General features: G+C 44.1%; 1 protein-coding gene across 1 annotated transcript in view; it reads left to right on the top strand.

Moving 5' to 3' along the window:
* CFAP61 (cilia and flagella associated protein 61) overlaps positions 1-14720 on the top strand; it is a 188566-nt gene that overhangs the window by 48271 nt on the left and 125575 nt on the right. Inside the window, exons 9-11 of the mRNA XM_040981267.1 lie at positions 3345-3419; positions 7380-7558; positions 12357-12396. Of these exons, the coding sequence (XP_040837201.1) occupies positions 3345-3419; positions 7380-7558; positions 12357-12396 (294 nt within the window). The remainder of the gene's footprint in view (positions 1-3344; positions 3420-7379; positions 7559-12356; positions 12397-14720) is intronic.

Raw genomic sequence — 14720 nt, 5'->3', positions numbered from 1 at the left:
GGACTCCAGGACACCATTGTAAATTGTACCCTTTGATCTTTTTACGTCATCTTTGTGCAGAGATCCTGATGTCCCAAAGCACAGAAAGTTTCAATCTGTAGGTGTTTTTGTGTCAAATTTCCAGTGCTGATTTCCTCCTTGTTTGCGGTGGGGGTACCTCCAGGTGCTGGGACACCCACAAGACCAAACCACAGCCTCACTCTTTGGGGAGCAGAGGCCCCTAACTGAGAGTGTGGACAACAGGTTGAGGAAGAACCCCAGAAGGTGAACACTGGGGAAGGTCTGAATCTTCTGCAGAATGGTTTGGATGATTGAGGAACATGAAAATAAAGGAATGCATTAAAAACAGGGTTCAGGGCCCAGCACGGTGGCCTGGCAGTTAAAGTCCTTGCTTTGAATGCGCCAGGATCCTTTATGGACGTTGATTCTAATCCCGGCAGCCCCACTTGCCTTCCAGCTCCCTGCCTGTGGCCTGGGAAAGCAGTCGAGGATGGCCCAAAGCCTTGGGGCCCTGTACCCATGTGGGAAACCTGGAAGAGCTCCTGGCTCTTAGCTTTGGATCAACGCAGCTCTGGTTGTTGCAGTCACTTGGGGAGTGACTCAGCGAACAGAAGATCTTCCCCTGTGTCTTTTCTTCTCTCTTTATATATCTGACTTTGCAATAAAAATAAATAAATCTTAAAAAAAAAAACCCAACAAACAACAGGGTTAGATGTTGTGACACTGCAGGTTAAGCCAATGCCTGTGATATTAACATCCCATCCTGGATCGTGAGTTCAGATCCAAGTCCCTGCTAATTCACCTGGGACAAGCAGCAGAGGGTGGCCCAAATACCTGGGTCCCTACAACCCATGGGGGAGACCCTCTCAGAAGGGTTGGTGTGAACGATGTCCAGACAAACCTAAGAACAGTGCCTGTCCTGAGCAGCTGGCCCTGTGAGAAACCTACGGTCCACAGGGCGCTGGGGGAGTACAAGACAGATTCTCACCTCAAGGGGGGCAGTAGTGAGCCCTGAAGAGAGGAGAGCTCTTCCCCCAGCTCCCGCCAGGTCCTTTAGAATAGATCTCCAGAACAACCACCAAAAATCATCTGTTCCTAAGTAACTTAATGGAGTTACAGGACAAAGTTCAAGAATATGTACACGAAGACAAAACCATCCAGCAACAAACTAAGGATATACCTGCATCTTTAAGTGATGCATGTAATTGGAGTCCATTATAGAAGAAAAAAGAGGTTGAAACATACTTTTATTTTAGGGGCAAAGAGATAAAGGTTTTCTGTCTGCTGGTTCATTTCCCATATCCCCACAAAATCGTAGCTGACCATGTTGAAGCTGGGCACCCAGAACTCAGTCTAAGTCTCACTTGAGTGAAAGGGTCCAAGAATTTGAGGCATCATTTGTTGCCTTGCAGGTTGTATATTAGCAGAAAAAAAAGCTGTTTGACTTTTTAAGCAAACACAGATTTTTTTTGGAACAAAATAAATCTTTTCATATTTGCTTGAATTAGCACAGATACTCTACCCAACAGCAAAAGGAAATGATTATTACAACATGGAACATTTTCCAAGCGGAACCATATTCTGGACTTTGAAACAAGTCTCAGCTTGAAAGAACTTAAGTCATCTAGAGCATGTCTTCTTGCAAGAAAAGACGTTGCAGGAAAATAACCCTGCAGCTCAGTGTCTAAGTCATATGGCAGTGCAGTGTACAAGGGACAATCTTCCCCAGTAAATGTTACTGGGACAATTGGATGTCCATATTCAGAAATTTAAAAATTCAACATGTATGTCCTGCACAAAAAGTAACCTCAAATGCATTCCATACTGAAATGTAAAACCCAAACCTGTTCAATTGCCAGAAGAAAATATAACAGAAAAGGAAAACTTTGTGATGTGGTTAATCTAAGAGTTCTAAGCTGCAACATAAACACAATACATAAAATGATAAATGAATTAGGCGTCATTAGAAGTTTAGGCTTTTGTTTTTGAAAATGACTGTTAAGAGAACAACGGCAAAGATATAAGGACTCTCTAAAGCTTCATGGAAAATACCTATCATGAAAAGAACTGTGCATGGCTTCCAAATTTGTTTCTGTACCAGACTAAATGTATCTTTTAGTCTTATTTCCCACGGACTTTTAAGAGTACTTTCTCAACTGTAATTTTTAATCTCAGGAAGGACTTGTTCCTAGAATATGTCCTTTAAAACTTTCAAATACAACAACACAAAATAGTCCAATACAGATGGACAGGGGGTTTGAAAAGAAGACATAGTACGTGAAACATTACATCTTGTTAATGACGTCAAAACCACACAGATACAACTGTACGTCTGTCACAACGACCAGAATTGAAGATGATAAAGCGGCCCAAGCATTGGTGACAATGTGGAGAAAGTGTCGTTCACTCACCCCGTGGACTGTCGCTCAGCAGCACAAGGGAGCAAACCGATGAGATGTACCTGCATAAATGTGGACGCATTTCAGATAAGAGACACCAACTTCCCAGCCCACAAAAGCATACACACTGTGTGATCTCATGCATAGAAAACTCCATAAAACTCCAGCTATTCTGTAGTGACAAAGCAGGTCCCAGTTTGCCTGTGGTCAGCAGGGTAGGAAGGGGTAGGAGAGGCAGGTGGGAACACAGGGGAAATGGTGGGTATGTTGATTGTTTTGATTGTGATAATCATTTTATGGGGGCATGCATACGTCAAAACTTTTCAAAAGGTACCTTTTTTTTAAATTTATTTATTTTTACTGGAAAGGCAGATCAGATTTTACAGAGAGAAGGCGAGACAGAAAGATCTATCCACTAATTCACTCCTCAGATGGTCACAATGGCCGGAGCTGAGTTGATCCGAAGCCAGGATGCAGGAGTTTCTTCCAGATCTCTCATGTGAGTCTAGGATTCCAAGGCTTTGGGACATCCTCTACTGCTTTCCCAGATCACAAAGAGGGAGGTGGATGGGAAGTCGGGCAACCAGAATACATACTGGTGCTCATATGGGATCCCAGTGCTTGCAAAATGAGGATTTAGCCAATTGAGCAAAAAATTTACCCTTTTAATGTGGGTCATTTATTGTATGTTGATTATAGCTCAGTAAAGCCAGTTTCAGGTTACATAGAAGAATAAAAAGAGCAGGATTGTAACGAAAATATGGAGAGAATTAGAAAGTGTTTGCACTGTAGAAAGCTTCCAGCTCTTCAAAGTGCATCTGCCCATCTGTCATTTTATCCAGTTAGAAGCAATAACTCCTTTCTTTCTGAACCACCCAGCTTGGTATCGCCTCACACCGTGAGTGTTGTCAAATAAATCTGACGTTTTTCCATTGTCATTTGCAGAGAAAAGTGACAGAGGACGCCACATCCGGGGAGCCTCCCCTAGCGAGCCACAGTGAAAATACTAGCGACGTGGAGGTAGGGTTCGGCTAGAATCCGTGAGCCGCAGTTCCTCCCATCCCAGTGAAAGTGTGTCCTTTCTCCCTGCTTCTCTGCCTCTCTCCCGGGTCCCGCCCTTTAAGGACTTACTCCACAAACTTTCCCTACCCCGTTAACTTTTCACTGTAGTTACTCATTCTATATCCCTTGCTCAGCGCAAACAAGAAGTTATACTTTGTACATTTTATTTACCACGATTTCAATAAATACAGTTCCCCCCCACCACCACTTGCCATTGCCAAAAGACATTGTGGAGAGGCAAGACCCTTATAGACAGAGTGTTCTCCTGCTTCACGTCATATGCTGTGCGTAAGCATGTGTTTATAAATGAATGTACTTCAGAGAGTTCATGGAAATGGAACTAAAGGATGTTTATTTTGATGCAAAAAATTGAAATTCATGGACATTTTTTTTTTCAGTAACACACGTTTGCCGTGAGCTCTTTGAAGACCCTTTGTATATGTAATTTCAGAATTTTTATACCAAGGGACCAGCGTTACGGCTCATCTTGTAATGCTGCCGCCTGTTATGGCAGCAATGCTATGAGCGCTAGTTCCAGCCCCAGTTGCTCTGCTTCCCATTCAGCTGCCCTCGACTGTGCCTGGGAAACAGCAGGTGACTCTAATACTTGCTTCCCTGCCACCCAGGTGGGAGGCCCAGATGGAGCTTCTGGTTCCTGGTTTTGGTTTGGCCTGGCCATGGCTCTGCGGCTGTGTGGAGAGTGAACTAGCGACTATACTAGATCTCCGTCTTGGCCTGTTGCTCCCTGTCTGTAATTCTGCCTTTAAAATCAAATCAACACATAAAGCAAATATTTAAGAAATATTTGTACCAAAATAAGCTTATTTTCTAGGTTTTCATGAAGTTCCACAAACTTTTTTGGAAGTTTTTTTTTTTTCCTGATACACAGCATTGACATTTTCTTAATACTCTTTCTCTATAACTTTTGAAAGATTCTCCTGTTTTTGATCTCACAATTTTTTTTTGCACCAAAAATCAGTTTTGTGACCTTTGTAAAGTGCTCTCATGCAAACCTGCATTTCTGTGTCTAACATTCCTGTGCGTCTCAGGCTCCAGTGTCTGCTCTCTGCTCTCTGCTCTCCCTGGTGGAGGCCAAGGGGTGGCAGCATTCCCCCTGGACACTGTCCCCTGGGCCAGTGACCGTCTTAGGGCTCCTTCACCGTGTTTTGTTGGTTTCCCTCCCCATCCACACCTTTGCATGAGGTTCTTCCTTCCTCCTTTTCAGATTTATTTTCTTTATTTGTAAGAGTGATAGAGTGAGTGGGAGAGACAGAGAGAGAATGAGATTTTTTCCATCCACCAGTTCTCTCCCCACTAGGCTACAACATTCAAGCTGGGCCAGACCAAGGCCAGGAACCTGGAAGTCTGCCTGACTCACCTACATGGATTTCAGAGGCCCAAGTACTTGGACCATCATCTCCTGCTTTTCCAAGTGCATTAACAGGGAGCTGGATTGGAAGCAGAGAAGCCAGGACTTGAATGAGTACTCCATTATGGGGAGGCAGGCCTTGCAGGCAGGTGGCAACTTAGTGTGTTGTACCACATGGTCCGTGGGAATGTGCCACCTGTTTCTTGCCAGAACCGTGGGATGCAGGAGGAGATTAGCAGAGCTCCATCGACCCTACTCAGAGTTTTGGACTTCTCTTTTGGAGTAGGAAAGGTCACATAGGCGTGTCTGCATGGGAGATTGACATACTTGGATGTTTTCCTCGGTCTCTGGCAGCAGAGTGCAGGACCTTGAGCAGGTTTCCAAGGCCTCAGGGTGACAGAAAGTGGCAGGTTATGCACAGGTCAGCCTGTGGAACCTGGAGAGCCCATGAGGAGGGGATAGGAGCTGGGTGAGTCATAACCATGTGGACACACTGCAGTACTCGCCGAACAAGGATCCCAGACACGGGAACTCCACCAGAGGGTTAGACCGTCCCTGGCATTTCCTCCCCAGAGAATGGCCAGTCGAAGAATTGACACAAAATTCAGCAAGGGACGAAGGGAGCACCTTCCTATGCCTAGTGCCAATCTGGAGAACAAGGCCTGGATCCAGAACACCAGTGGACTTCCCTACTTTTCTCCTGAAGGAACCGTCTGCCCCTGTATGTAGGCAGGTGTTACCCTTGGGGTGGGGTCTGCTCCTGTGCCAGGGTAACTGCAAGGAAGAAATGAGTCTAGGAGCAGCATATTCAGCCAGAAAGAGATGGACTATGCAGAGCCAGGTCTATCACCAGCACATCCCAACTTACCTTGTGCTGTTGGGCCCCTGTCCCAGTCCTGCCAGCCACAGCCGCCAGTCTGTGCTATCTAGTGTTGGACTTGCAGAAGGTCAGACTCCTGGGTGGCTGTCCTCCAGGCCACCTCCAGCAGCCCAGCTCTCCCACCACTGAGCTGGGACAACTCTGAGACATGATCTCCCGGACTGCTGAGATCTCAGGATTGAATGCGCAGTGGTAACCCGCTCATCAGGGCACCCTGTGTCGGCCTTCCCTGCCTGCCTCCCCACTCCCTGAACTCCTAGCAGGGCTTCCTGCCCTGCTTCCCCAGGTAAACTATGGACTCTCAGTTCCTCAGACCAGAGTTTGCTTCTGGAAAAATCCACACTAAGGTGACCTGACCCTTGTGTGCTGGGGATGAGAAGGAGGGAGACGCAGTGGAGAGCAGTATTCTTTTTTTGAGAGTGACCATTCCCAAATGGGCTCCACAAAGATGTGGAGCGGGGAGACAGGCAGCCCCTTCCCTCGCAGCACATCTATCGACCCCCCCAGGGGGCATCTGGTTCAACAAGCTGGCTTGGCCTCCCATGTTTATTTCCTGTGCCTCCAGGAATAAACCCACTGAAATGACAGTAAAGGAATATAAAGGGCACCGACCTCCAAGGACCACAAGACAGACAGGAGATATTGGAAGATAAGCACTTTAAAAATATTTAGAGACAAGGCAATCGATGGAGCAGTTTACAGTGGCTTAGCGCAGCTGAGAAAGGTGAAACTGTAGTCTTTTTGAGGGAAAAGACGACCAGAAGCACATGAGTTCTACCCCAGGCTGAGGACCTGGGGGTCCTTGTAGGGCCTTTGTGAGGTAAGGAATGGGGCTAAACCCTAGGGGTCTGTGTGATGCATATTATATGGAGTGACCCCAACTCTGTGTCCCCTTACTGCATCCCCCACTCTCCACCTGGTTCACCCACCATGTTTCCTGCCACTGAAACAACCAGCCGATTGCTCTGAGAAATATCTGACACAGCTCCAGGCTCACTGGTGTCGTGGAGGACAGGGAAGAGCTGAGCCAGTGGAAGTCTACGTTTCCAATAGAAGAACCTGTGGCCCCTCGCCTCCCCTTCTGTTATTCTCAGAATAACAGAAGCCAGGTCTTTGTAGCAGTCTCCTCTGGCTGCTGTGTAAAATGACCATAAATCTGGCGGCTTAAACAGCCTTGATCTCTCACCATACTGTTGTAGAGGTCAGAAGTTTGAAAAGGGTCATGCTATGCTCAGATACAAGGGTAGCTGGGGTGTGTTGTTCTCTTGCCTTTGCAGACTCTTGTGTTCCTGGGCCTGTGGCCCCTGCCTTTCTCTTCTGAGGCAGCAGCTTAGCACCAAAATAAACTGGTGCTTTAATTTCACTTTTCCATTAACTTTTTTGAAGGGATGTCATGTCCGTTTACTACTATCTGGTCTAGCCTTAACCCAGTGATACGGTTAAAATATGCAGCCTGTATCAAAGGCCAGCTGAACACGTTAGCACGAGAACCTGTTTTAATCCTTTTATAAATTTGGGATTTCTTGGAGGACAGCTCATGTGAAATGGGCCTGGCTCAGAATGAATCGAGTTAGGTAAGTCACAGTATAACCTGGGGCCACTGAGAAGCAGGAAATGAATTAAAAAAAAAAAAAAGATCCCAATGATGCCTCCTCTCTTGATCCCGCAGGACCTGGAAATCACCAGTCAGCTGTCCACTGTGGATGAGCAAACCCAGTACCTGGTCAGTAGGAGCTCAACATATGGCTCACTGCGCGAGGAGCCCGGCTACTTCCGGCCCAGCTACAATGGTGCCCCTACCGCCTTTTGCATTCAGCTGTTCTGTATCGATGAGAAACATGCAGCAAGGCAAGTCCTCACCTTCAGGTTCTCTGCCACGGTGAAGAATTTCTTGTGGTGTTCAGCAGCCCAGCCTTTGGATTTTACAGGGCTAGTGGTTTGTTAACCTGCCTCAACCAGAAGGTTTTGAGGCATGTTTTATCTTACTATTTAATTTTAAAATATATATATGTATATATATATATTATTTATTTATTTATGATTTGAAAAGTAGAGTGATGGTGGCGGATGGGGGGGCAAGGGGGAGAGAGAGCGAGCGAGCACTTCTGACTGCTAGTTCACTCCCCGAATGGCTGCAGTAACTGGGAAACAGCCATGCTGAAGCCAGGAGCTCAGCATTGTATCTGGGTCTCCCACGTGTGTGGCAGATGCCCAAGTTTGTGAACCATCTTCCGCTGTTTTCCCAGGTGTGTTGGTGGGGAGCTGGGTAGGAAGCAGAGCAGCTGAGACTTGAGCCAGTGCTCTGATAATGGGGTGCCAGGGTCACCCCCTATAGTTATATTTAGTTGGGTATCTTTAGTTTGAATTTTTGAGAATGTGTTTAAACCATTGTCAATACCCCAGCCTCCCTTGGAAACCCTATATTTCATGTTTATCTTACTTTTTTGAAGATCTTGAAAGATTAGAAAGGGAATTATTTTGTGTTCTTGTTAAACTATATCATAGGCATTTTAAAAATTTACCTCTTTTTATCATTATCGTTATATGATATAGTTCCATAGGCCCTGGGATTTCCCTTATCCCCTCCCCAATTCTCCCCCCCCTACTCACTGAGTTCCCCTATATCATTACTAAAGTGTAGTTCTTAATACACAGTCATATGTCCATTATTGCGGGCATAAACGTTGGTAGAGAGTCCAGCATCCTATTGTCAAGATATAGTAAATAGTTTCAGTTAGAGTCTATCTTTGGAAGTAGAGATGCATATTGTATTGTATCCTCACATTTGGATGTGATAGTCTTCATTTCACTGTTACTGTACATCCCCTTAGTTGAAAAGCCACAATACAAAATCAACAACAGGAAGAAAAATAGAAATTTACAATGCCATGGAGTTAAATAACATGCTGCTAGATATGATAGTCTCCATTACAGAGTTACTAAACATCCCCTTAAATGAAAAGCCACAAAACAAAATCAACAACAGAAAGAAAAAAAAGAAATGAACAACACCATGGAGTTAAATAACATACTGTTGAATGACTAATGTGTCACTGAAGAAATGAAAAAGAAAATCAAGAACCTTCTTGAAGAAAATGATGCTACTGTATGAGCTGAGTCATTGAAGAATTTAATGAGAAGAAAGTGTTTTGAAGAGATGAAACTAACCAAGAAAAATCAAAATCCATGAGATACAGTTTCCACTTATCTTTGTTGGTGAAATGTGTCTCCTGTAGGCAACAAATAGATGGACTTGGTTTTTAAATCTAGTCTACTAATCTATGATGTTTGATTGAGTTTGAGCCATTTGCATTCAGAATTAATACAAATAGGTGGTAATTTGGTCCTGTCATTTAGCAATGGGTTGTTCATTGATTTAGTCTTCTGTTGTTATTTTATTGGGATGTTCTTTGTGTTTGCTTATTCCTTTTCTCTGTCAAGAAAACATCTTGAAGTATCATTTGTAGGGAAGGTTTGGAAGAGACAAATTCTTTTAATTTTTCTTTACTGTGGAAGAATTTTATTTCATTTTCAAAGATCAAGGAAAATTTTCGCTGGGTATGTTATCCTGGGCTGACAATTTTTTGCTTTTAGAATCTGGAATACGTCCCTCTATTCTCTTCTTGCCTGTAGAGTTTCCTGTGAGAGGTCTCCTTTGAGTTCAATTGGCATTCCTTTATATGTCAGTTGATTTTTTTCATGTGCACATTTAAGGATCTTTTCCTCATGTTCGATTGAAAAGAGCTTGATTATTATGTGTCTTGGTGAAGATCGCTTTTGGTCAACCCTGTTGGGAGTTCTGTGCCCCTCCTAGATGTTGTTTCCCAATTCTTTCTCCAGATTAGGGAAATTTTCCTTTATTATTTCATTAAATATATTTGTAAAGTCAGTTTTTTGTTCTGCACCTTCTGGGACTCCCATAACTGTTATATTTGGCCTTTTAATAGTGTCTTTCAATTCTTGAACATTTTTTTTACTCTGATCCAGCTCTGCTTCCAACTTTTTGTTTGTTTTCCCCTAGTGACAGGGAATATCTTCTAATTTTGAAATTCTTTCTTCTGCCTCATTCATTCTATTTTGGAGATCCTCCACTGTACTTTTAATTTGCTCTACTGTATTCTTCATTTCTGATATATCAGCTTTCATTGATTAATTTCCAGTGTGATGTATTCCTTAAATTCCTTGAATGCCTGCTTTTCATGCTTCTCATTGTTGATAAGTTTTATAACAAGTGTTTTGAATTCTGTATCCCCCATTTAATCAATGTCCTCGTCAGTGAATGCTGAGGTTGGCAAAGGATTTTGTTCCTTTGCAGGGAAGTCTTCAGTAATATTCAATGTGCCTTTGTCTCTTCTTTTACTCTTGGTCATTGTACTTCTGGTTATCAGATTCTTCTCCTTGGGGTAGGTTTCTAAGCTGTGTTATCCACAGGTCTACAATTCGATTTTACTTATTGCAGTTGGTACACGGTTCTTTGTTTGCAGTCACTTGTGCCACTCCCTCCAGCAAGTTCCAAGTCTGGATTCTTATGTTAGATTCCCACCATGATCTCCATAGCCCCAGCTCCTGTCTCATCAGTCTCCACCTCCTGTGATACTGTGCTAAGGCTCCACCATTATCTGTACAAGCTTTCTCCCACTTTGGTTGGAGCAGGATTAGGGAGTCACCAGGTATCCTATATATCTAAGTTGTTGGTGCTGCTGATCTTGCCAGAACTTGTTGGTCGTTGGGTCTGAGGGCCACACAGACCTATTTTGACTCGTACAATGCCATGGTCAGTATTATTTTCCTGTGGGACCAGGGCAATGCAATGAGCTCAGTGAGTTCTTGCCAAGTTCAGTGTGTGTGCAGCTCTCTGTTGTGTCCCCTGCAGTCTTAAACTTTTTGCCACACTATAAGAAATGGTGCCTGATACACCACTACTAGAGTTCTTGATCTGCTGGCCATCAGGTCTGAGGACTACCTGGTCCTGTCTTGGGTATAGCCTATAGGATGCCACGTTGTTGCAGTTCACTGAGCCAGAAATGAGTTCCCTCCCAGCTCAGTGCATGCACAGTCCTGCCCCATAGCCCTTGCCTCCTTAAACAAAATGGCACCTAATTCAGCTCTAGGAGGCTGACTGGGCTATGAAATCTACCCTGTTCCCGCACGGTCTGTTTGGGACCTGCCACTCTGTCTCTGCTCCTAGTCAAATCAAACTGACCAGCAGGACAGGCAGTTCTTTGGGTTCACCTCCGGAGCTCCCAATGAAAGTCCCTTCCCACCTGGTTGCTGGTGGAGTTCAGATCGCCACTTGCTAAATGCCGCTGGGGTATCAGTCACCACAACACCACACTGTTGTTTTCGCTGCTTTCCTGTGTCTGTCAGTGTCTGGATACCCCTCTGCTCTTGTTCTGTCCTCTCCTATTTCATGGAATGTGCCCGCTCTGCTTCACACTGGCTAATAGTTCTCCATCCATTTAAACATGTCAGTCCCCTATTCTGCCATCTTGATTCTCTATCTCTATCATAGGTGTTTAAAAAACCTTAAAGTCCTACTGGATGTGTTGTTTAATACTTATTTTCCCCTGTGTGTTTAGATAGGATGGTGCTTAAAATGTAGTTCTTAGATTTCCAGCTAGATATTTGATATCCCAGTTTGCTTGTTAATGCACAGCTGCATCTGGTCAGGAAATTTACTACATATGAAAGAGAAAATGACCAATAAAGATCGAAGTAGCTAACAATATGAGGCTGTGTAAAATAGTTCATGGGAAGTGTACTTTAAAAGGTCACTTTATTTTGATTTGTAAAAAATTGAAATACATGCATAGTTTTTAAATAATATTTTTTTCAAGAACTTTTTGATGAACTCCCCAAATACATGTATTTTTAAAGTTTTTGAATCAAAATCAACTTATTTTTAACTCCATTTCCTTGAATTTTTGGAGGATCCCGTATTACCACGTCTCCTCTTCAATGTGTCCAAAAAAGAAAGGAAAGGATCATGTACACAGGATCTTCGGTGTCAGCTTTTTTTTTTTTTTTTTAAGATTTATTCATTTTTATTGGAAAGGCAGATATACAGAGAGGAGGATCCTGGCACGTTCAAGACGAGGACTTTAGCTGCTATGCTGTCATGCCAGACCCGAGCTTTTTTTTTTTTTAACAATATATATTTTATATATTTGAGACTTATGCACACATGTAAGAGTGCCCCCTTCTTCCAGTTCACTCTGAAAGTTCTTGCAGTAGCTGGGACGGGGTCAGACTGAATCTAGGAAGAGGAAACGCACCCTAGGCCTCTGACATGGGTGATGGGGACTCTGCATCCTGGTCCTTCTGTCACTCGCTACCTCCTGTGATGCATATCAGTAGGAAGCAGGCATTAGGAAGGCCAATGTTTAAATCTCTAGACCAAATGTCTTCCCCACTGATACTGGCTTTTTTAATGTGCAGGAATTAGTAATTGCCATAAAATACTGTTTTATTGCCATAGGAAGTTTATGACTTATGCACCTGATTTATCGTTCGACTAGATACGAACTCTGAGTAGCGGTTAGCTAATCACTGCCCAAGGGGGAAAGCGCCATCAGTCTTTTCAAATATCCACCAGGGCTGCTCTTGTTTTTCAGGCCAATGACAATGCTTGCTTTCTTCTTTGCAGGTCACTGGATTTTATGAATTTCGTTTTCAGTCTTTTTCCTGTAAGTACATGAATTTTAAACAGTAGAATTGATATGTAGGCTGGAGAAGTTAGAGAAAAGTAAAATGCCATCTGCAGCATCCAGAAATTTCTAGCATTTGGAATGCTGCTTCTGTCTTCCCAAGTGTAAGGTCAGGTGGTCTGACCTGGACTCTTAAAAAGCAGGAAAGACTGTCATGTTGAATAATCCTTCTGTCATGCTGCTTTCCTGTCATTTCCTAAGTCCTTTCAGCAGTGGCATTAGCCGTGTTTTTCAGAAGAATAAAGGCATCCATGGTAGCTTAATGGAAGTGTCAGAAATGACACTAAAGTGAACCAGACAGCTGTGTGACATGATGGTTTACTCCGGCTCCGAGTGATTGCCAGGGTAGGAAGGTGGGAACTTGGGATTGATTTTTCAGGTTGCCATTCCACTTCCTGCTGACTCCTAAGCCTGACTCGGTGCCTAGCAACAAAAGAGAGACTCAGTGCCTGTTGGGGGAGCCAACATCCAGGTGCATTTCAGGGTATTTGGGTCATTTCCTCCACTTCCGTTTCATGGTGCCATGGGGTGGAGACTCCGGCCAACTTCTTAGGGTTTTATTGAAGGACAGAAAGTTGGGGGAGAAGGGCTGTGGAGGAATAATACACATTTTGATAAAGACTTCCTGGACTGGCCTGTGGTCAAGTCTGTGACTGTACATCTTCAGGTGGCTCATTTCAAATGTTATTTTCACAAGTTCTCTTTCTGCTGAGGCAAACCCAAGTACAGGTTACTTATCTGGAATCAATACGATCTGATCCCAGGTCTCATTTCATTTTTAAATGTAATCCTTTAGTATTGCAGTAGGCAATATGTACGTGTCTGAAGGCTATTTTTTTTTTTGGAAGTCCATAAAGCAATCCAGATCACGCTGAACGCAGGCTTGACATTGGCAGTTTTCCTCAATGATGTTTCAGAGAGATCTAGGTTTAATTCATTTTTATTTCAAAGTTTCAGCATTTTAAAAGTAGAGCTGGCCTTACAAACAAGTGAAAGATCTGTTTATATTTTAATTCTCATTTTGGGGGCACATGAGACAGGAACAAAATACCTGCATTACTTCATCCTTAATGCTTCAAATCCAACTTGAAGGGACTCATTAGTGGAAGTCTTCCCCTCCCAGAGGATGCCGGGGAGACTTGGCCCCCAGTCCATGTTGTCAGCTCCAGTCGTTTCAGCAGCTTGGCTCTCAAGGTCCTCAGAAAGGATCACATTATTTTGCTAGGAAGGAGGGAGATGAAGTCGAACAATGATTCACTCCCTCTGGGTTGCACAAGCATCCCCAGGGTTTTGGATTAACACAGGTTAATGCCTTTACAGGGTTCAAGGGGAGGTGAGATCCCAAAGGGACAAATTAACTCCGGGAAGAGCAGGCTGCCTGTGTGGGACCTGCGGAGACCTGGCTGAGGCTCAAGAGTCTGAGACACGCAGACAGCCTAGAGTAGGAGCCCTGACTGTGTACACAGCAGTCCTTCCCTCCACTATGTGAAAACACAGGAACGAGGAACCGATGCAATTCATGCTAATAATGTCCAACTCAGTGTGTCCCAGATTTAAATGTGTGATCTGCAGATTTAGATTTCATATTGTTGATGGTTGGCTTTGGTAGATTTCAGTTGCCAGATTCAGTAAGTGAATTCACACAAGTCCAGCAAAATATTTAAGTGAAAGCAAACAACCCAAAATTCAACTTTCAGTTTCTCAGTCACATGTGCTGTAGTCCAAATGCTCAGTGGCCAGATGTGGCCATTGGTCACCACAGGGGAGCATTTGAGTCTGGCCAGTCCGTAGCACCTGTCAGGACCTGTACCTGCTGACCAAGCCTAGTGCCAGGGTTCAAACCTTCCATTGATCTATTAGCCCAAGTGGGACCCGGGTCATGATCAAAGCCACATACATCCGTGTGTGGAAGAAGGCAAGATTTTAGAGCCAGCCAGGTCCTAGAGTGCCACCCTCTTATCTCTCAGGGTGGGGTCTGTGGCCAGCATAAGGTGACTCTTGATAGGACACGAGCTCTTGATAGGATACCTGCTACCTGGTGATGCAAACGAATTCACAAGTGCAGATGGCCTTCGTGTAGCAAGCTCCCTTCTGCCAGTTTGAAAAGGTCGCTCACTGAGGCTTCAGTTAGAAATTTTCACTATACCCTTGTATCATCTCCTTGAATTTGCTGTGCTTTCCAGCTCACAGGAGAGGTGTTTAGTTTAGTCCGAGTGTCCTGTCCTTCCTCAGTGGTTTCTGCTTGCGTCTTCCTTGGTCAGTGAGGGCAGGAGTTGGTTTATAGGCAAATGACATGATGCTTT

The sequence above is a fragment of the Ochotona curzoniae genome, unplaced genomic scaffold (genome assembly GCF_017591425.1).
Source record: "Ochotona curzoniae isolate NIBS_2020 unplaced genomic scaffold, NIBS_Ocur_1.0 contig_3520, whole genome shotgun sequence".
NCBI classification, from domain to species: Eukaryota; Metazoa; Chordata; class Mammalia; order Lagomorpha; family Ochotonidae; genus Ochotona; species Ochotona curzoniae.
The sequence above is the reverse complement of the archived record's forward strand: the minus strand, read 5'-3'. Positions and strand labels throughout refer to the sequence as shown.